Source organism: Xiphophorus maculatus, chromosome 5 (assembly GCF_002775205.1).
Source record: "Xiphophorus maculatus strain JP 163 A chromosome 5, X_maculatus-5.0-male, whole genome shotgun sequence".
NCBI classification, from domain to species: domain Eukaryota; kingdom Metazoa; phylum Chordata; class Actinopteri; order Cyprinodontiformes; family Poeciliidae; genus Xiphophorus; species Xiphophorus maculatus.
Window position 1 is genome coordinate 15,741,024 of NC_036447.1, and position 21,083 is coordinate 15,762,106.

Sequence of the window (21,083 nt, forward strand, 5' to 3'; positions counted from 1 at the left end):
TATAGTAGGAAATGAAAACACACAAACAAATCACCAAATCTAGTACTGTCAAACAGATAAAAACAAAATAAAGAGAAGGCCTTTAGGGGAGAAAAATACCCATAACAGATGTTTTACTGACAAAAAAGGATAATAAAACAAAATTCACAATCATACTTTGCATGTTTGTTCATTCATATAATCTTTTAGATACTGAACAGCAAACATGCAAGCCTAAAGTAGCCTCCAATATCGTGGGTGCCACTAGTAAATATGTGTAAAAAGCCTTAAAAAGAAGTGATATTTTATTACAGGAGTGGTAATTACACATCAGTGATAATCAGTGATATTGCAACCTTTAAATTGTGTTTTAAATTTAAAAGTTGTAATATTACTTTATCACACACACACATGTAGGCGTGTGCGTGCAGGGGTGTGTGTGTGTGTGTGTGTTACAAGATTAATTACAGAAAAACAAGTCATGAGGAATTAATGTGCATCAAGCCTTTTTGGAAATAAGCTATTCTTCACTTTTTGATCAGTATTAAAGACATTTTATTCAGAAATTCATTGCTTCATATTTCCCCAGGATATTAATATCCCATGATAGCGAGAAACATTTCTCTTTAAAATGGGAACGACAAGAGAAACTTTTTTTTAAATGCCCAGTCACAAAGCCTCTGCATAACCATTAGAACTATCGACATCCCAAATGTTTGTTGTTTTTTTTGAAGAAGAAGAATTTGAGAAAAATATTTTCTGTAGTACCACCATATGTGTACTATGCTGACATTTTAACTGGAACCTTGTGCTTTGACATGAAAAATTGTGGATATGTGAAAAAGTTCTTCATCCCCACTATTAATGGCAGAGAAAGTGTGATGCAGGGGGGTGTTTCTCTTCCAAAGGCTTTTTACACATCTTTAATAAGATGACCATTGTTTTTGAAGGCCATATATAATATTGCAGATAAATAGTTTTTATTTAATCTCAAAATTAATGCTGCTTAGACTTGTAAATAAAAATATAAGGTAATCAAAGGTAAGACCTCATAATCTCACTTTGAATTTGGGAGGAACCTTCAGCCAAAGAATAAATAGTCTCCAACTGGCATGGCTCACACATCTTTTTTTTTAAGAGGTAAATGTTTATAACAGTTTATGTCCTATCAATCAGCATGGAATAGAAAAAGGAAAAAGTGCAAGTACTATTGCTAAATACAGTTTATCTTTCTAAAGCTCACAAAATAAAGAAACTTTCAGCACTTTAAAAACATCTGTCAAAGTAGAGCTAATCACAATCTTATGAAAGCATGTAGAAACTACAGAATGGCTCATTAAGTATCTGTATTCATCTATAGGCACAAAATACTTTGATCAACTAAGACCAAATCACTTCTACAAGGAGATTTTCTTTAGTCCAGAGGACGAACAGTCACGAACCACACATTGTACACAGATTGAAAAAAATCCTTTTTCAGCTCATGAAGCTTTACATGAAAAAGATCAATTTTAACTGACAATCAAGTCAGCTTTTCAATGTAGACACAGTCAAGAGGCCTTTAGTCAGTGAACTACAAAGACAATTATTCCATTAGCAGAACAAATACACAGAAAGATTGATTTGAAACAATTTTTTGTCTCAAACTTGAACAATTTGTGCTGACGTTAAATCAGGGCTAGACTATATGTTTGTTTCAAGATACTGTTTGAAAAGCACAGAAATGAAGAAAGTCTTGGATGTCAAAACAAAACAAATATTTTAAATCAAAATTGGAGTTTCCTTGTGTTTAAATGTAGGTTCTTTCAAAGTTGTGAGATTTAACTTTTTATGTATAGTTTTCTTTTTCTCACCTTCAAAATGTAGGTCTTCAATGTTATTTTTCAAAGGTCAAGATCAAACTTGAAATTCTGTTTCATTTTTTTCTATATAGACAAATTTTATGACCAATCCGTAGCCACGTACTAATGTACCTGGCAACAGTGAGGCATATAAGGAAACACTTTGCAGGTAGAAATCATGCGCTGTGTTCAGCTCATTATTTTACAAACATCAATCAAATGAGGCAAAGGTCAGAAAATAAAAATAAAAAAATTCTCATTTCATTTCAGTTCAGTTCTAATATTCAACATTACAAAATACTGAAAGACATAGAACCAGGCCCAGATGTCTGACTGCATTGTCGTGATGCAGCTCTCCATGCAGCTTGCCGTATTTTGCTTGTCAGAATGCATAAACTTTCTACATTCATCATCAGTTGACAAAAGTTGATTTTAAAATGTTAATGTTATAAAAACTCAACAGTCGGTTCATGGAGGAAACAGACTCATGTCGCCTTTAAAAAAGAGCAACGGTTTACTGGAAACACGCCAAGACACTTTCAGTTCGAAGTTAAACACTTGGTAATTATAGTATGCACACCTAACAGTCTGGAACAACAAAGTGGAACCACAATAATACCACTCTAAAGATGTGAAAGCTTTAAAACACTGCTGCTTTCTGGCTTCTTGTACAAGCAACTGGATGCATGCTGGTGAAACCTTTTATTTTTAGCATGTCTGTGTTCAGTATTTGTTAATCCAACTTTGTAGAAAGAAAGTTAAGAACACATACCACTCACTATCCAGGTTTATTTTGAAGCAGCAGACTTCTATGATTCACCCTAGAGAACCTTAATATTTTTCTTAGTGTTTAAACAGGCTTAACGATGTGCTTTGTACTTTAATACATGAAATGAGCAGTGGGATGTAAGGCAGTGGATCCCAATATTTTTCCTGTATTAAATCTAAAACAGTCGAAAGTTGTTCAATAACCAAAAACAGCTGAATTTTAGCTGTCTGACTTTGCACACAGCTGTCCACAATGTAAAAAAAACCCATTAAAGATACAGCTTTTTATAGCACATACCCAATTAAAGTTTTCTTTGAGGTCTGACCTACCGATCTCAATTTTGACTGATTCTATATCATCATAGATCTAGATTTCAGAATCAGTCACAGCTGATTAAACATAGAATAAAACAATCTGCATGTTCTTTATAGAGGTAGAAGCTTAAAATGTAAGGAAAACAAGGAAAGAATTACAATATAATACCCTAATCTGTGGCTGTATCTGTATGTAAGAGAACTCAAAAAGTTGTTTATTGGCCAAAAAGGTCGGGAGTTGATAGAACAGGAAAAATAAAAAAATTCTTTATTTGATTTCACCAATCAAAGTAGATCAAGGGAAGACTGTCAAGCTGATTGGTGGATCTCTAGACAAAAGTCTAAATCTCTAGTCAAATCCTTTTTAAAAAACTTTATTATTACAGTTTTAATAATTTTTTTTTAATCACTATTCATCTCTTAAACTCCCCCGTCTTCCCTAAAAGGCCTCTAAAGCCAACCAGAACCAGACACATGGGGTTTCCATGTCAAAATGTCCCTTTGAGGGCAACACTGTATCATAGATTGAAAGACAGAGGAAAGAGAGAAGGAATACCTCTGTTGTGGGTTTTGCATGCAATGCATGCCAGGTAACAGCAAAGCCATTGTTACTGCTAAGTTATCATTGCTACAGCAATGATAACTGAATCACTTGTATTTTTATTTTTTTTTTGTCATAAACCCAGGCATTTCTCTCATCTAATATAAATATTCAGTTTCAAGTTTTTCTGGGAGTGCCTTGTTTGCAAAGTGATCAGAAATCTCAGCCACACCTAGACTCCTCTCTACTATTACAGTAAGATCTGCAGGAGATTTCTTCAGTGATTCGCCCACTCTTCACCTATTTGTCCTGATTTACATAAATGCTGTAAAGCATAAACATCTAACTCGTGCCTACTGAGCCACCTCATGTGAGCTGTCAGGTTAGGAGGACTCCACAGTGATGACGGCCTCATCGGCTTTGTAGATGACAGGGGGAGAGGAGGGAACCTCTTTGCACGGATCCAACACGGATGATTGCACACTGAGCTTTGATATGGGGGAATCTTCTCCGATTTCCTGCACCGCTCCTTCCCCCTTCCCCTCATCCAAGCGCCCTTTCTGCAGCTCCTCTTCCCCTCTCCTCACATGACAGCGACACACCTCGATGCCAGAGTCGCCTGTGAGCCGTCTGTGACTGAAATGATCCTCCTCGTCTTCTTCATCCTCCTCCTCTTCGTCTCTATCTTGTTTTTGCTCCTCTTTATTATTTGTGTTCGGTGAGTGCAGATCCTTAACGGGAGGGGACGGCGTTACATCGCAAGGCGAGGGTGAGGCCTCCACAGCCGCCGGTGGGTCAGAGGGCACGAGGAAATGAACTTGACCAGGAGGAGCAGAAGATAACAGGACGAGGGGGGAGAGAGGGAGGCGAGCGGGATGTGAGAGTTGTGAGTGTAAAGGGAGGGAAAGCGGAGGACAAGGAGGCGAGAGTCTGTCGCTGCCAGCAGAGGAGCGTCGCTGCACTGGTATGACGTCAGGAGTGGCGGCGGGTATCACATCCGGGGAAACTTGAGACGGGGAAGGCGATGACCTCGGCACGACAGCGTAGTCACCCCCAGCTTCACTGGGTGTGGACACACGGCTGCTGTCATATGTCTCGTCGGTCACCTGGACCGAGAAGGAGGTGCTGGACGGGGAGGTGAGAGAGCAGGACTCGCAGGAGCAGCTGGTGTAGTTGTCGGAGCTCTGGGAGGAGGTCAGCCCACTGGTGCCGGGGCCCAGGTACGGAGGACAGGGGTGACGGTGGTGATGGTGATGGGGGTAAGAAGAGCTGGGCCCTGCTGTGGTCCCTCCCTGGAGGGCAAAGATGGAGCTGTAAGGAGGGGGAGGCGTGCTGGGCTGGGCAGCCACCTCCTCATAGGAGGGCAGCTTCAGGGAAGTCAGGAAACCTGCAGCAAAATTTTAAGATCATTTTTTGTAATGGAAAAGGCTGTATTCTGCCATAAGCTACAAAGAATTTCATCCAGCAGCAACTCAGTTGCTGTCATAATTACAATTGACTAAAGCATTACTTAAATGTTTAAGCACTTTGTAAGTTGAAACACAAACTTCAGTATATTTTCTAGGAATTTTCTGTAGTAGACGAGCATAAAAAGTAGGGTTGGGTCATATGGACCTTGCTGAATGTCATGATATTTTATAGTATTTACTGTGATAATAATAAAAGGGAAAATAAACTATTTACAACTTTAAAAAACTTCTGAATTTGAACTGGGGTTCTTCAGGAAACAAAGTACATAAATACATTTGATTTGATCACTCAACTGTACACAGCAACACCATTCGATCATATTTTTGTATTTATTGGTATACACTGTCTCAACCCTACTAGGGACAAAGGTGTTAGAAAATGGTTGGATGGATGGATGGTGTACACTGGTGCTCTCGGGGAAGCAAAATTGGATAAAATAGTAACTATAACAATTCCAGCAATCAAGTTAGCTTTGGAGTTTCAAACATCATTAATTGGAGTTCAACATGGTCATAAATATGAATCTAAACTGGTGTGCATTTACATTCAGCACCACTCAATACTTTTTATATTCACATTCTTTCAATTACAGCTGCAAAACCTTTGGGGTCTGCTTCTACTAGAGTGGAATTTCTAGAAACTAAGCTTTTTGCTGATAGTTCTTCACAATGACTCTAACTCAGTCAGACTGAATGGAGAGCATCTGTGAACAGCAATTTTAAAGTTTCTCCAAATTTTCTGAATTTGATTTAGATTTGGATTTTGAGCCATTCTAACATATGAAAATAATTTGATTTAAACCATCAATCCTCTGGCTGTTTGGCTCTGCTCTTTTGCTCTCTGATTTTCACTTGAATAAAAAAGAAATCACAATTACGCACTACTTTGTGTTGGTTTTAAGGGGTATAATAGCTTAAAATTTGTGATAAAATACATAACAATTTACCACATCCTCTGTAAGAAAAGGGAACTTTGTTCTCTCTCCCAGACCTGTGCAAACAAAAAGACATAATTCTTTTCTTGCAGTCCTGTTTAGGAGTTCTTGCTGCTGGTACTTATTTGGTGATGAACATTTTGCTCTTTGGGTGTCCAAGAAATTTTGTAAGTTAAGTCAGAAGCCAGAACAATTCTGATGGATGATGTAGGCTGAGGATTCAATGAGAACTTCTCAATAGTTCCCATTTAGGTTTGTTGATGTATAAGATGTTGTGGCCAAATGGAACATTTTATTGTTGTTGCCACTGTGAACATTTTTCTTTTACTAAGCAATCTAATCTGGAGCTTCTCAAGTCAAAGAAATGGCCGTGGACGATTTAGTCAAATGAATCACATTTAAAGCTGCTCAGAATTACTTCAGAATAAATTCAACATACTGAGGTCCAACATTGAAGACGGGTAGTTACAGGCTCCGTTATAAGCGATTAGATTGATTTCCCTTTGCCTTTGCTGCTGCTGGATTCTCAGCTTGGCTCGGCGGTGCCGGTAAGCACAGAAACAGCTGAAGAGGATCAGGACCGTCCACAGCAGCCAAAACCCTGTGGGGAGCAAGACAGCTCTGTAAATAAGCAACATTCAGCACGTTCGTCAATCAATCACAGGAGGCCAAAAGGCAGGATCAATGTGTTTTGGCATCACGTGTCCCTATGATCACAAGTGGTTAGTAGTACAAAACGTAAACAAAACCCCTGCGGTTCAACAATACTCTGAAAAAGTTATTTTCCCATAAACCCAATAACTTGTGTGTTCTGTGAGACCTGATGATGTGTCTTTTACAAGCTTCTGGAGGAATTTTGGTGAACCGGGATTGGAACTTTAAAAGCTACTCAAGAAAATCTTCACTGAGGCATTTAGAGGTGAAATTGCTGGTATACTTAGATCATTGTCCTGAGTATTGATGGCCAAACATTTGCTTAAAAGCAGATTTAAGCAGAAACACCCCAGTAGCCAAAAACCACCACACTACCACAACTGTGTTTGACTGTATATACAATACTGAATGCTGTGTAAGTATGTAATAAGACCCACACGTTCTACTTTTGTCTCATCAGTCAGTATTTCTGTAACTCTTGGGTATTATCAAAATGTGGTTTGGGGTTTTAGAAAAGGCTTTGTCACCATTTGCAGGCTGATTGATGTCAGTGATTTTTTTTTAAATAAGAAGGTGTGTTGTTTTTTGAGGTCTTTGAGTCTACTTCATGTTGTTGGATTGGTTCATTCTAAGTGATTTATTGATTCTATGTGCCTGGCAGTAGCCAGACCTGGGTGTTGCTTGTGAAATTCAACCAAAAGCTATGATTAATCCCAGTTAATTTATGAATTACAAGGGAAGAGCTATATTTTCACATAGTGGTAGGCCGATTTTGATATTTTTTTCCTCTATCAAATTGGAAACTGCTCTTTGTATTTTCTTGGGTTATTTTTGTCTGATGCAAAAAAATGTCTTATGATCATAAATTGTGACAAAAAAGCAAAAACAAAAGACATTTGTTAGGGTCAAATTTTTTTATTTTATTGTACTGTAAATATCTGACCTGAAATATTGAATAAATGATCCCTGCTCTTTGTGATGTTTCTAAAATAGTCTACATTTCCTCTAGTCTGCTTTAAAAATGTAGTGTTCGGGTAAAATTAAATATATATAATGTGTTGAATAAAAGTTACAAAAAGTTACAAACGTGTCCCTGATAATACCTTTTCATTATCGGAACATTTCATCATAATTTAAAAGTAGTCAATTGACTTACACCAGAGTTCATAGTAATAGGTACAGCAGCCCGTTTCTCCACAGCAGTGTCCTGTTTCACACCGGTAACCTGGACTGTTGTTGGCTCCTGGACAGTACTTGGGACTGACCACAGGCAGCCTGCCAGAGCCGACATGATGCTCCACCACCTGGTGGACAAAGCAAGACACTGCAATGTAACCACAGTCAGCTTCTGTCAACAGATATACGGACATACTAATAAATTCATACTATTACATACTGCCTTTGGGGTTTTTTGATGAACACATACCATTCCACAACAGGGAAGTGAAAGTAAAATTTTTGCAAATAAATTGGAAGTGTGGTGTCCATTTACATTTTGGATCCTCTTCTCTGATACATGCAAATAAAATCCACAGAGGCTTGTTGGGGAACATTAGTGAACAAACAGTGTCATGAAGACCAAGGAACACAGCAGACATATCAGGAAGAAAGTTGTGGAGAAGTTTAAAACAGGATTAGGTTATAATCCAGTATCCTAAACTTTGAAAATCTGAAAAATATCTGTTCAATATGTCATCTGAAAATGAAAACAGAATAGGACAATTGTAAACCCATGAAGACCTAAGCCTTCCACCTACACTGACACTTAGGGCGAAAAGAGCATTAATCAGAGAATTAGCTAAGTGGCCTGAGATCCACGATCCCGGTGAGAGAATCTGTTGATAGGCAACTAGGAATTGTCCAGTCCATAAATTAGGCCTTTACTGAATAATGAAAAGAAGAAAACAAATGGGGGGAACACCTATAACCTTTTGGCCCACAAAATGCTGTGTGTGTTGGGAAACATTGGACATCATCCTAAACACAATTAGATTCATGATAGTTTTCGTCATTTGCAGGTTAAATCTAAAAGACAAACATCACCTTGTCAGCTGTGTTTCGGTCAATCTTCAGCACAGGCACCTACAGAGAATGAGAAATACAAGAAAAGTTGTACTTGAATCGGACAACATCACGCTGCAACTAAACGCAGGCAGATATTAAACACATTGTAAAAATGTGGGAACAACATTGGAACAAGCAAAGGCATCTAAATCTGGTCTGCACATAGTTACCACACAAGACTCAGAAGTGCTAACGAGCAACAATGCATTGTCATAGCAACAACTAAGAGGCAGGCTGTGAGTTTTTGGTTTTTTTCTTTTATTAACCACATGTGGAAAATATTTTTTCATCGTTTAAAAGTTGACCTCCTTACCGTTACAGCTTCAGGTGCAACCAGCTCCTGCAGGGACATTGTCATCTGATAAAAAAAGACACAACGATCAGGACAGAGGACAGCACAAGCGTGATAAGACGGCGATGGCAAGACTAAGCAAACAATATGTTATTAGTCCAAAAGTGGCAAACACTTTTCCAGTCAGAGACTGTCAGCTGCTTGTCTGTTGGCTTATCAAGGTGACAAAGAGGCTCTTAAACACACTGACTTCTCTCTGTGGTATGACATACAGTACAGACCAAAAGTTTGGACACACCTTCTAATTCAATGGGTTTTCTTTATTTTCATGACTATTTATAAGGCAAGAAATCCCACTTATTAACCTGACAGGGCACACCTATGAAGTGAAAACCATTTCCGGTGACTACCTCTTGAAGCTCATCAAGAAAATGCAGAGTGTGTGCAAAGCAGTAATCACCTCAAAAGGTTGCTACTTTGAAGAAACTAGAATATAAGGGGTATTTTCAGTTGTTTTATACTTTTTTGTCTAGTGCATATTTCCACATGTATTATTCATAGTTTTGATGCCTTCAGTGTGAATCTACAATGTCAATAGTCATGAAAATAAAGGAAACTCATTGAATTAAAAAGGGTGTCCAAACTTTTGGTCTGTACTGTAGGTGACAGAAATCACCCATTTCTGGCCATTTGTACAAAATTTCTTCCTGTGGCCTCCGATGTCCTTCTTACTAATCTTGCTTAAACACCTGAAATATGTAAAGTGGCAAAGAAAACACATTAGTGACAACTAAGTAGCATCAATATTCTGTTATAATTTTTTTTTTTAACACTTAGGTTTTACCGGTCAACTGTTCGAGAGACAAATATGTTCCTAAAGATGAGGGAACCAGATTTAAATAGACAAAGGTTTGAATAATTAGCCTTTTGATCAGAGAGCCTAATCACAAATGTTAATCAGTTATCCATCCCTGCAAAAGTTCAACATCTTCATGTTATCCAATCAAAGAGAGATCCAGATGGGAAATCCAGACATGCTTCTTTCCAGTGACACATTCAGAGGGATGACAAAGTTTTTCCCGACCCGAAGAAATACACCTGAAAATCAGATGTTTGCATACACTGTATAAAAACAAACATGACCTGTTTTTCTTACTGCTAGATAATAAAACTGATTAAACATTTACTGTTCTAGGACAGGTTGGGATTACTAAAATTATCTAATTGAATTGACATAAAATATCATTGTTGTGCTTTTCAAAAAGTTCGGAAAGCCCAGAGGACTTCACCACGGCTTTTTAAGTTTTGTAAATTACGGTAACATTTGAGTTAAATTGAAGCAGACTCGTGGATGTTTTGTTGTTTGACATCAACAAAAAACAACAAGAGAGATATCAGGTAGAAAATTGAGGGCCTCTAATTCATGCTTAAATAGAATTTCCAGATTTCTGAAGGTGTCAAGTTTACCAGTTCAGACAACAAGACATATTGCATGGGAATGTCAAGCTGTACTATTCAGTAAGGAGGCAGATTCTGTGCCAAAGAGATGAATGTCCTTTTTATGTGAAAGGGTTATATCAATTCTAGAGCACCCGCAAAAGACCTTGTTTGAAATTGGTAGACGGTCCCACTGTCTGCCTTGAAATTATGTTCTCTACCATCATGGACTGAAAGGCCACTAAGCAAGGATAAAGGTTACTCCAAAAAGATTAGAAAATGACAGTTTACAAATGCACTCAGGGTCAAAGACCTTAGCTTTTGGAGACATGTACTGTGGTCTGATGAAACTAAAATTAAAGACTTTGCCATACTTGTATTATCATAAATTTTGCGTTCCAACACAAAGTAATGTCTGAGCGTCAGTTCGTGACCTTGAGGCTTAGGGCACTTTGAGTTATGCACATCAGTAAGTCCATATTGAAAAGCAAAAAAGAGTAGGTTTTGGACTGGCCTAGCCAAAGTCTGAACTTAAATCAGGTTTTGATGGCATTATTTGTATTCATTCTTTATGATTAACATGAAAGAATTAATACAATTCTGCAAAGAAGAGTGAGGTTAGGTCTTCCACATTGAGGTAAAAGATTTATCACCAGTTACTGTAAACACGCGAACCAGTCCCTAGGTTTAGATGACAATTACTTTTACACATACAGTCAGGTTAGTTTGAATAACCTTTTTTACTTCCACACTGAGATCAGCATTTAGAATTTACTTTGGTTATTTTCGTCTGACCGAAAAATTTGTTTGATGATCTGAAACTTTAAGGTGTGAAAAAAAGCAAAACTAAAATAAATATGAAATATGCACAAGTATGCACAGAACTTAATTTCTCCAAGAACCTCCACATGTTTTCTTAGTCATCCCTTATCACATCATTATAAAAAAAAGGAAATCACATGACTGACATCTAAAGCTTCAGCACTATGCATATGACCTCCACCTCAGTGAAGGTCATGTGGGTTGACAGCAGGCAATAGGGGGAAAATATCCACTTGTGCTGCATAAGGGACTGCAGTCAAACCAATGAAATTGAGGTGGGCTTGTTGCACACTAAGACTGCAGCCATGTAAATTAGACATGCTTGCTTAACAACTGACTGCTGCCTGTGGTCAGCATAACTGAACAATGTTGGCCCAGCATTGTGCGCTCCATATCCGGACAAACACACCCACACACACAAACATCAGAAGTTGTGCATATGCAGCATTAAATTTATGGCAAAAAAAGCATTACTTTGACATTTGCTTACTATTATATTGGCCTTATATTGCAGGCAATATAAGGCCACAAATGTTCTATAAACAACTAATACTCAGTGGCTGCTTAATATTTCATAATGCTGTAAAACACAGGTGGAAAAACTTTAAAATATCACTGGTGCTTGTAATATTTGATGAGTAAATGATTGCTTGTCAAATATGATTTTTTTATTGTCTTCCCTGGAGAAAATGTAAATATTTAAAATAAAATAGACAATATCATCCTGCAATGTCAGAGACATATTCTGCTGCACAGTGTGAAAATAAATGCCAAGCCAGGATGGAAAAATGCGCTGTCAAAACTCCTGTCATGCAGACTTCCTGTGGTAAGGCCACCAGATGGCTTTCAAATAAGAATGCGTATGAAATGTAGTCACTCTGAGACCACCAAGAAACCTCGAATGATCCATATCACAGTTCCCCTCAAAGTCCGCAAAGAAATAAAAACCAGAGTGAAACACCAGAAATATACAAGATGCTAACTAGTCAATAATATTTCTGCTGCTTTTACACTAAATGCTTCAGTTTCAGAAAAATAAATCTAAGACTTTTTAAAAAATCTTCATTTATTTATTTATTTTAAAACAAATGAGTGCTGGAAATTTTAGCCAGTTGTTTTCAAGCATCCCGTAGCAAATATATGCACTTTCTGATGATCGACACGGGGTCAATTCAACAAAAACTCATTAATTACATTTTCCAAATAAAGCAATAAACCAATTTCAGCACCACTGGCTTATCAAAATTTTTAAAAATGACAGAAAATAAATAAAGCTCAATTTTAAGACATAACTGAATGTAATTTTAGACAGAGCATGAAAATTTTGGGTTAAAGATTTTTTTAAGATCTAAAATCAAGAAAAACTAACTAAGAAACCCAGTGTATTGATCTGGGAAGATGTTGTATCCTTTCAACCTATGCTGCAGCCATTTTACTTAAAATAAGATCAACAAAGTTGTACAGAAAAAAAACTTCACATATGTATTTGCAATAAAAGTAACAATGCACTGACAGGCCTAACAGGTTGTCCCCATTCAAACAAACAACTCTACTGAGACATCACAAAGAAACATTTTTAACAGCACAATGTTAAACCACATCCTGCCCACATTACACTGACAGGGCTGGAGAGGAGGAAGATACAGGTAAAAGAGCATCCTGCTGGCTGCAACATAATGTGACAACCACAACCTCAAACAGGAAAAAATTGACAAAATGGAACCTCAAACATGTGTGAGGCATCTTCAGAGCCATTGTGGTCTGGTTACCAGTTTATGGGTCTCATCTTATACCAGATTTTTAAGAGACAGTTTCAAAACCCCAAACATTTATTGCTTTTAGTTTGAAGTTCATTTAATGAGATCCCAGCAAAAGCCCTGAAGTAACCAGAGTTTAACCCATTTCTGGCCCTATGGAACAGAATAACATGGCCTTTTCCCCTCCCTCATCTGTTGCTGTTCTAAGGCTCTGATAGTTAATTAAAGTCAGTCGAAATCTATTTATCTTTTTGCAGTCTACATTTGTCCAAATTGTAGAAATGTAGGATCTTGACGACATTTACAACAGACTCTCATCTTAAGAGAGCCTGGAGAAGAAGCACAAGCAAATGAAACAAAAATGTATTATAGGATTGGATTTGTATAAAACAAGCAACAGTGTTTCATGAGGCTGCAAAGAAGAATGTAAAGGAGATAGAAAATACATTTTTGTAAAGTAAAATATATTGTCTTATTGTTTAATGTTATTTATAACACTAAGAAATATTTTCTTTTTTACTATTAAATTAACATAAAGAGTAAACATTTATGACATTTACAGTGTTTTTGTTCTGCAGAATTTTCACCTTTTGATAGCTTTGTTTGTCGCAAAAGAAGTATACACTATTATTAGCTGCTTAATGAAAACATTTTTAGCATGAACTTAAAAAAACGCCTTTGCGCTGCGCATCATTAAAAAAGACTTAGTGACATGCAGTGATTGTGTGGAGATGTAAAGGCTGCTTTTCAGGAGCCAGGTAGGCCAGAGGAAAGCATGTTGCTGTGCAGAGTCACTCCAGCCCAGCTGTTGACAGCAGCGTGTGTGGATCAGAGCAAACCTGCGCAGTGCCTTACCTCTTGAGCCTTCAGCCCGAGGCAGAAAGTCAGCGTCTTCTCTGGATCCATAAAGACAGCCGAGCATCAGGCTCCACATCAGAAAGCACAAGTTACACCGTGAAGGCTCGATCACCGTTGTCCCACTCCACAGACACGGCACCGTCCACCGCCATTCCTCTCCCCCCACGTCCTCCCACCCTTTTTCTGCCGCACACACCGGACCTGTGTCGGAGTAAACACTGAAAGCTGCGTCAAATCTCACTGTACATGCACGCTGGAGGACACATATCCTATTGCTGCTGCGGGGACGGGTCCACGTTTCAGCAGGAGTTTGTAGCGGAGAGGGACGGAGATGAGCGTGATGTCATGCTTCCTCAGCCACCAAACTACTTGCGCCGAAGAGCTGCGGCTTTGATTGGCCGGAGCTCCCAGCAACAGCCGCACGGAGGCTGCCTCAGCGGGGCTGCATGGCTTTCAGTCACACCGCTCGAACACTTCCTGGAGGAAACCAGGAAAAAACATCTGTTTGAAAACATTCCTGAAATAGGGTGACTACATCATAATTTCTTAAATGCGGTCATCTGTTTGACTATTAGTGGAAAAGGTTTGTTTTCAAGTGAAAACAATTCAACTTCAATTTATAAAACAAACAAACAAAAAAAAAAAAACTAAGAGAAAAAACTTTCAAAACATCCACATTTTTACACACAGGAATTGAGCAAGCACATTTTGCATTAATTTTCGATGTGTGATGTGTTTCTGATATAGCTATATAAAAAAAATATTGACAAAAACATTGTCTAAATGCATGAACAGTGTAACAGGTGTCTGTGAAAAACTGTGCAGGTTCATTAGTCATACATATGTTAAAGCATGTGCTAAGTTAAGCCCAGTTAGTGTGAGTTCATATGTCTTCTTTTGTGATTTCGTCATTGCTGGACGGCAAAAGTGTAACATTGTAATTATAAGCAACAGGAGACATCTATCTATCTATCTATCTATCTATCTATCTATCTATCTATCTATCTATCTGTCTGTCTGTCTGTCTGTCTGTCTGTCTGACGGAATAGATCTTTATGGTGAATTAGAATTTTAAAAATAATAATAATAATAACATTTACTATGGTGTGTGCAAAATAGACCAGAGTGTATTTAATAATTTATTGCCAGGGAATGCAATCCTTTTGTGAGGTACCGAAAAATAATTTCTTTTCCAATGTCCCCTAGCGGGTTCCGTAGTATCATTCTGCCAAAATGTGCAAGGAGTAAGCGCCTTGTGAACCTCATGTATTTCGCTATGTCTGTTAAATTTAGTAAAGTTTAGTTTTTAGATTCAAACACAGTTCATATCAAATATGTTTGCTTGATTTAATAAAAGTTTACTCTGTGCGTTTGACCAAACTGGGAGTGTTATTAATAGTATTGCATTTTTAAACATCTTTAATGCAGCTCTGTCATTTGTCACAAGAGGGCAGCAGGCAACAGAGTCCTGCTTTCTGAACTTCCTTTCTCACAGAGCTGTTAACCCAGGGTTCACTGACCTGCTGAGGAAATATTTTCGTGTTCGGTTATGACTGTCGCAGTTATATTGCACCTTATGAATGTTCATGTAAGAATTTTTATTGTCATTGCTATATAATCATTGTTTGCCCTTCATGATGGGAAATCTCTCCTAAAATTGCACCAAAAGAGAGGCATCATCTTCCTGATTTAGACAATAATGAGTTGTGCATGTTTGGTTTAAATTCGTATTATTTGGGAAAACGCTGCAAATTAATTTGGATTGCATGCAATGATCTACATTCTTACTGCAACATGAATAATAGTAATTTTCTCAAGCATTGACGAGAAGATGTCTGGTCATGTTGTTTCCTGACATATAATGATACAGTATGACATAACACACTTCCTCTGACATGTTTTTGCAAATTCGCATGCATGCACAAACCCAAATATGACAAACGTTTTGTGGTAAGTATAAGAATTCTTCCATAATTAAACACTTGGAAATCTGTAGTCTTATGTTAAAAATGATCATTTTTAACAGTCAAAGTGGATGTGTGTCAGCACTAATGATGTTAAGCTTGACGTCACATGTCACAATTTGTAACATTGCCTATTAAAGTCAAAATGAAACTTGTTTTATGCCTTGTTCTTCTTTCAGTGGTAATATGGTATTAATCATCTTGCCTAAGTGCCTATTACAATTTATTTCATTGGGATTTTAACTGATAGACCAATAAAAACTGGTGCATAATTCTGAAGTTAAACTAAATAGATCCGTGGGTTCAGAGGTTATTACAAATACAATTTTGAAAAATGTTACACGCATTTATATTATCTGTAGAACTTCTTCTGCAGTTACAACTGTAAATATTTTGTGATGTATTTCTACCTGCTTTGTACATCTACAGCCTGAAATTTTAGCTCATTTATCTTTACAAAATATGCAATGTTCAATCAAATTTGATGGACAGCTCCCAAGAACATCAATCATAGTCAAGTTATGCTTTTTCCTAAATAAAGCTACTGCTTTCATTTTTTTAAATATTTTGAAAACCATGTATCATTTTCCTTCCTGTTCGCAATTTTGCACTGCTTTGTGTTGATTTTATTACAAAAATAACAACAACATAGAAGGAAGTTTGAATTTGCAACTTGTCAAATGAATACTTTTACAAAGACACTGCATGCTGTAATTGGTGTATACTTTCTTTAAATACAACTACTCTGACTTTTTAAGAAGTGAGAAAGCTGCAGCTCTTATTTTTTCTTTCTGATGTATTTCAGAACCTGAGTTCATCACACTGTTCAGACAGATGTAATGCAAATTTGAAATCATAGCCATATGGGACTTTGTTTTCTTACTAAGGTTAAATGAAAGTGATAATTCACTGCAGAGTTGGATTTCACCGAACAAAAATTTCCACTCATTTGTTAAGTTGAAATATACAAATAAGTGGAAAATCCCACAATGACAAAATGCTTAATGTTTTGCAACCCAATTTATGGGCAGATCCTCATTTATTCCATAGTTACAGCATTTGTATTGTAGACATTTTGATAATAGTTTAAAAATAAAAGATGCATTTTTTTAAAGGACATTGAAGAATGCTTTGGGTGGTTGCATGGCTTTTGTGTTATTTTTACCTCGGCCCGTCGAGCAACCATCGTAAGTTTGGTCATGATGTCACAATGACGGCAAAAAGAAAAGCTCATTTTATGCAAGTTTTCACTTCCCTTTTGCTGCCTCAACCTCCAACAGAAAACACAGCAGCAAACTAAGCTGATTAAGAATTATACCAACTCCAGGAAATAGAAAGAGCTCTGGTTCTGCATGCATCTGTCTGTAGATACCACAGTGTGAAATTTAGATCCGGTGCCTCATTGACTAATGACATTTAAGATAAAAATGCTACTGTAAATGAGAGCATGATGTGCCTCTGGCCTCTGCTGCATTCCCGAAGAGCAAAAAATCAGCATGTTGTTACCAGCAAATGTTCATTAAAAACAAAGACAATATGCTTTTTTCATTTTGACTTGCTTGTTCAGTTGCATCGAACAAATTTGTTTGCATTGTAAAATATACATTTTCCGATTACAATCTCTCTTGGTGTCTATTGCTTTGACTTTGTATTTTAAAACCTGCAAAGCAACATGTTCTCTATGTCCTGAAATGTCATAAAAAAAGACTGGTTGAAGTCCCATAATGAAAATCAGCTTCTTTACCTCTGTACAAAAATCAAGGTTAACTGCTGCTACACTTGTTGTATAAGATTGACAGCTCAGTGTATCTGAAGAGCAGTGAAGAGAAATTTTACCACAGTGTTTTTTTTTTTACCCCTCCAGGGGGTCTTTTTGTGGGATCTAGTGTCCCTTATATGAAAGTAGACTGACAGGAAACGGGGAAGGAGGAAGACATGTGGCAAATGTCGTCGGGTCCGGGAGTCGAACCTGCGACGGCCGCGTCGAGGACTCAAGGCCTCCAAATATGGGTCGCGCTAACCGCTACGCCACCACGGCACGCCCTACCACAGTGTTTTTTGATTATTTTTTTTTTTAGCAAACTCCTGAAATAATTTTTAACTAAGGAGGTTTGAAAGTAAAATACTCATTACATGTAATATACTTTTAGCCCCTCAGATCATAAGATCAAACTCTATTTCATCCTTTTCATCTCATGAGGTTTTCAATAAAATTGGTGCCTGTTGCTGTAGAATCCACATAAGACTTCAATGGTTTCACTTGAATAAATTCTCTGTCCACTTACATCAGCAGTACAAGTACAAAAGCAACAAACAACTTGTAAATAATGCACATGACATGTATTTTTCTAAGGAATAAGATTATGCTGCTGCTGTAAAAAAGGGAATTAATTTGAAAGGATTGCACATCTTTAACGGGGTTGTCATTCATGGTGGGCCGCACTACAGTTTCGCACTTGCAGGCAGGAATCATTTTCATGAAGAAAAGCCCAAGATTCTGTTAGTATCTGCTGGATGTGACTCCTGACAGTTAAACCTGGCATCCAGATCCGTCTCATAAACCGCTCAGTGACCACCTGTCCCTGATTAAGACACTTAAAGGCAGTGGATTCGTTTGCCTCTATGAAGCATGTTGGCAGTATGTTAACATAAGCTCTACCAATCAGCTGTCCCTGAGCAAAGATACAGCTGTCAAACAGTGCTGCACGCAAACGGATACCGCACGGTGTTGAAAAAGTTATTCCTCTCGTGTTTGCAGAAGGATCAGACTTCTAGCCTGAGTGCAAACATTTATCTTTATGCTTTAAGCTGCAGGTCTTCACCTAAAATATCCCAAAACAAACATGACTGTCAGTGTTTCATAGATACAGATGACAATACATCAAAACTCATATTTTGATTGCTTGGTTGCAAACATTGCTTTTTGGTTGCAAAAGTGACTCAATGATACAAGCAACATTTTAATCAATAATATGTGGGGGTTTTTTTTCATCTTTTCATAGTTGCTCTTTAGAATATTAGTGAAAGTTTTCTTCTCACTGATAGTGACTCTGGTTGTCTTGCTGTTTTTTTTCTGCTGGTCCTCTCTTTGACAGTCTCTTTTAAAGTGACAGGCCCCACCCTTCTTCAGAGCGCTCAGAACACACACACACACACCCACCCCGCCACAGGCCAAACAGAGGCCCGTGACAAGTCCTGGCAAGCTAGATGAATGTAACTGGGACCCCAGCGCCTGTAAGTGCATATTATCAAGTGTTATTGTCACGCTGCTGAGTGAGACGTCCAAAACATCACATGAGACGACTTTATTTGATTTTGTCATTGCGCAGCCTTGACTACAACTAAAAAAAGAACACAACGCAAACAGAATGCCTTACGTGTAGTTTGCCTGCAAGTTAAAGATGAGATGACTTACCATCATCAGAGACACCTGGAGTTTGCTTGACAAGTGTAAAAAAGTACACACATTTTCATGTGTTTTAGATAGTCTCATTTACAAAGTCTGCAAAAGTATCCTACTCCCTATTATATTACTTTACAACCACAAACTTCAATTTGTCTTACTGGGATTTCAACTGATAGACCAACAGGAAGTAGTGTGTACTTGTGAAGTAGAAAGAAAATAATGACTGATTGCTTTTGGTATTTGTTGTTGACAAAAAGCAATCTGAAAAGTGCAGAGTGCATTTGTATTCAAACCCTCTTTACTCTGATAACCAAAATAAAATCGAGTTCAACAAAGGGCCTTCAGAATCTAATTAAGCAGCCCAGGCATGTGCAGTGTAGCCCCCAGTGAAATTACAGATGCTATGTGAAGGCTTCAGGGGTTTTTAGGAAAACATTAATATTTTGGAGAACCTTAATGCAGATTTCAAGGTCAAGAAATGCAAATACTTTTGAAGAGTAAGTTAGTTTCAGTGAGATGGTAAGCCTCCCATTTTTAGGTTATTTGGATAGCGATTTAATACAGTATGTGAATGCTGAGTATAACTGGGAAAAAAAACATGTGAAAAAAGAGAGAAAAAACTCCCAAACTATAAGGGGTCATATTCCAAATGTTTTCCTTTTCCAAATATTTTTTTTTAATGAATTACCAGAGTTTCTAAAAAAACAAAAAAAAAGATGAGATTCTGCTTTAGAAACACTTTTTTGTGAGGTTGCAACTGCTGACAAAACATTTTTAATGAGGCCAGGACAAATATAAGAAGATCCTAAAAGACTAGAGAGGAACAGAGAAGAACATACAGGACAAGATGGATGGAGATGAGTAAATTGGGTGACCAGCAACAATTCTGGAAGAAAGCCAGGCCGAGGCAAGATTAATATTTAACACAAAGAAAGCTGAAGTAGTCTGCAAAGAAACTGCAAACTAAAGAGAAAAAGACTAACATCGATCTAAGACAAATAAATCCAAATGCAGAATCTGTGTTCTGCGTTAATTCAGAACACAGAATTAAATCAAGAAACTAAAAAAAAGGAATTAACAAATGGCAAAACTATAACGGCAACAACCAACAACTGAATATGTCAAGACCTCTTCTAACAATAGCAAACCCAGACGTAATCATGGAGGAATACGAAAAAAACATAACACAAACCTCTGTGGATTGCGACAGTGTCACTACTGACACCAATAACCCTGTTAAAAGTCCTTCACAGGAAGAAAAAACTCTTTCTGCACGCCTGCAATGGCTTTTTAAAATTTGCTGACAGAGGTTGACTAATTCAGTTCCTGGTGCTGCTGCTGCATTTTCCAGCCAGTCCGCTAGATAAAATAATTCCCCTCACCCTCTTTTTGTCTTGCATTTGATGATTAAAGCAACTTCTTTGGTTTAAAAGTTGTTGATTTTAGCATGCACAAACAGCTTTTGAGGCTAGCATTTTCTGTGCCACAGCTGTTTCAACCCCTGCGAGAAATAACGGTCTTGTAAACTCTGCAAAGTCTGTTGTTCTGTAACTGATCCTGCAGCTTGCTTAATGAATTTGTTGCCTGCCTTTGTGCTCATTTTGCTCCATTTTTGTGCACATTTGTTGTTGCAGTTCTTTAAATTCTTAGCTGTCCTGAGTTAACCACTCCCCTAGTTTCTATTTTCTTTCTGTTTTTTTTCCCTCTTGGAGTCCTGAGACACAGTGACCTACTTCCAGTTCCTTCCTCTCTCTGAAGAAGTGTGTGTAAATGGTAAAGTTAACGGTTTCTGTTTTTTGCAGGTTTTTTTTGCTCCAGATCATATTCCAAGATCTTATAAAACATGCTTTTCCCTATCAGTGAGTTCAAGGTCTGCATCAACCGGCAAATACTTGTCCTGTTTGAGGTCTGTAGATAGGGAACTTTGCCATGACTCATTTTCAGGGGACCCCTGGCACGACGAAGCCCTCCTCTGCATGCA

General features: G+C 37.7%; 1 protein-coding gene across 1 annotated transcript; it reads right to left on the reverse strand.

The window, feature by feature from the left end:
* LOC102237549 (WW domain binding protein 1-like) lies at nt 1-14,192 on the reverse strand. The gene is made up of 6 exons (XM_023334503.1): nt 13,730-14,192; nt 8,880-8,924; nt 8,546-8,584; nt 7,659-7,806; nt 6,288-6,449; nt 1-4,831 (listed from the first exon to the last, which is right to left on the reverse strand). The coding sequence occupies exons 1-6, from the start codon at nt 13,778-13,780 to the stop codon at nt 3,828-3,830; spliced, it is 1,449 nt and encodes a 482-aa protein (XP_023190271.1). The 5' UTR covers nt 13,781-14,192; the 3' UTR covers nt 1-3,827.
* Nucleotides 14,193-21,083: the final 6,891 nt, after the last annotated feature.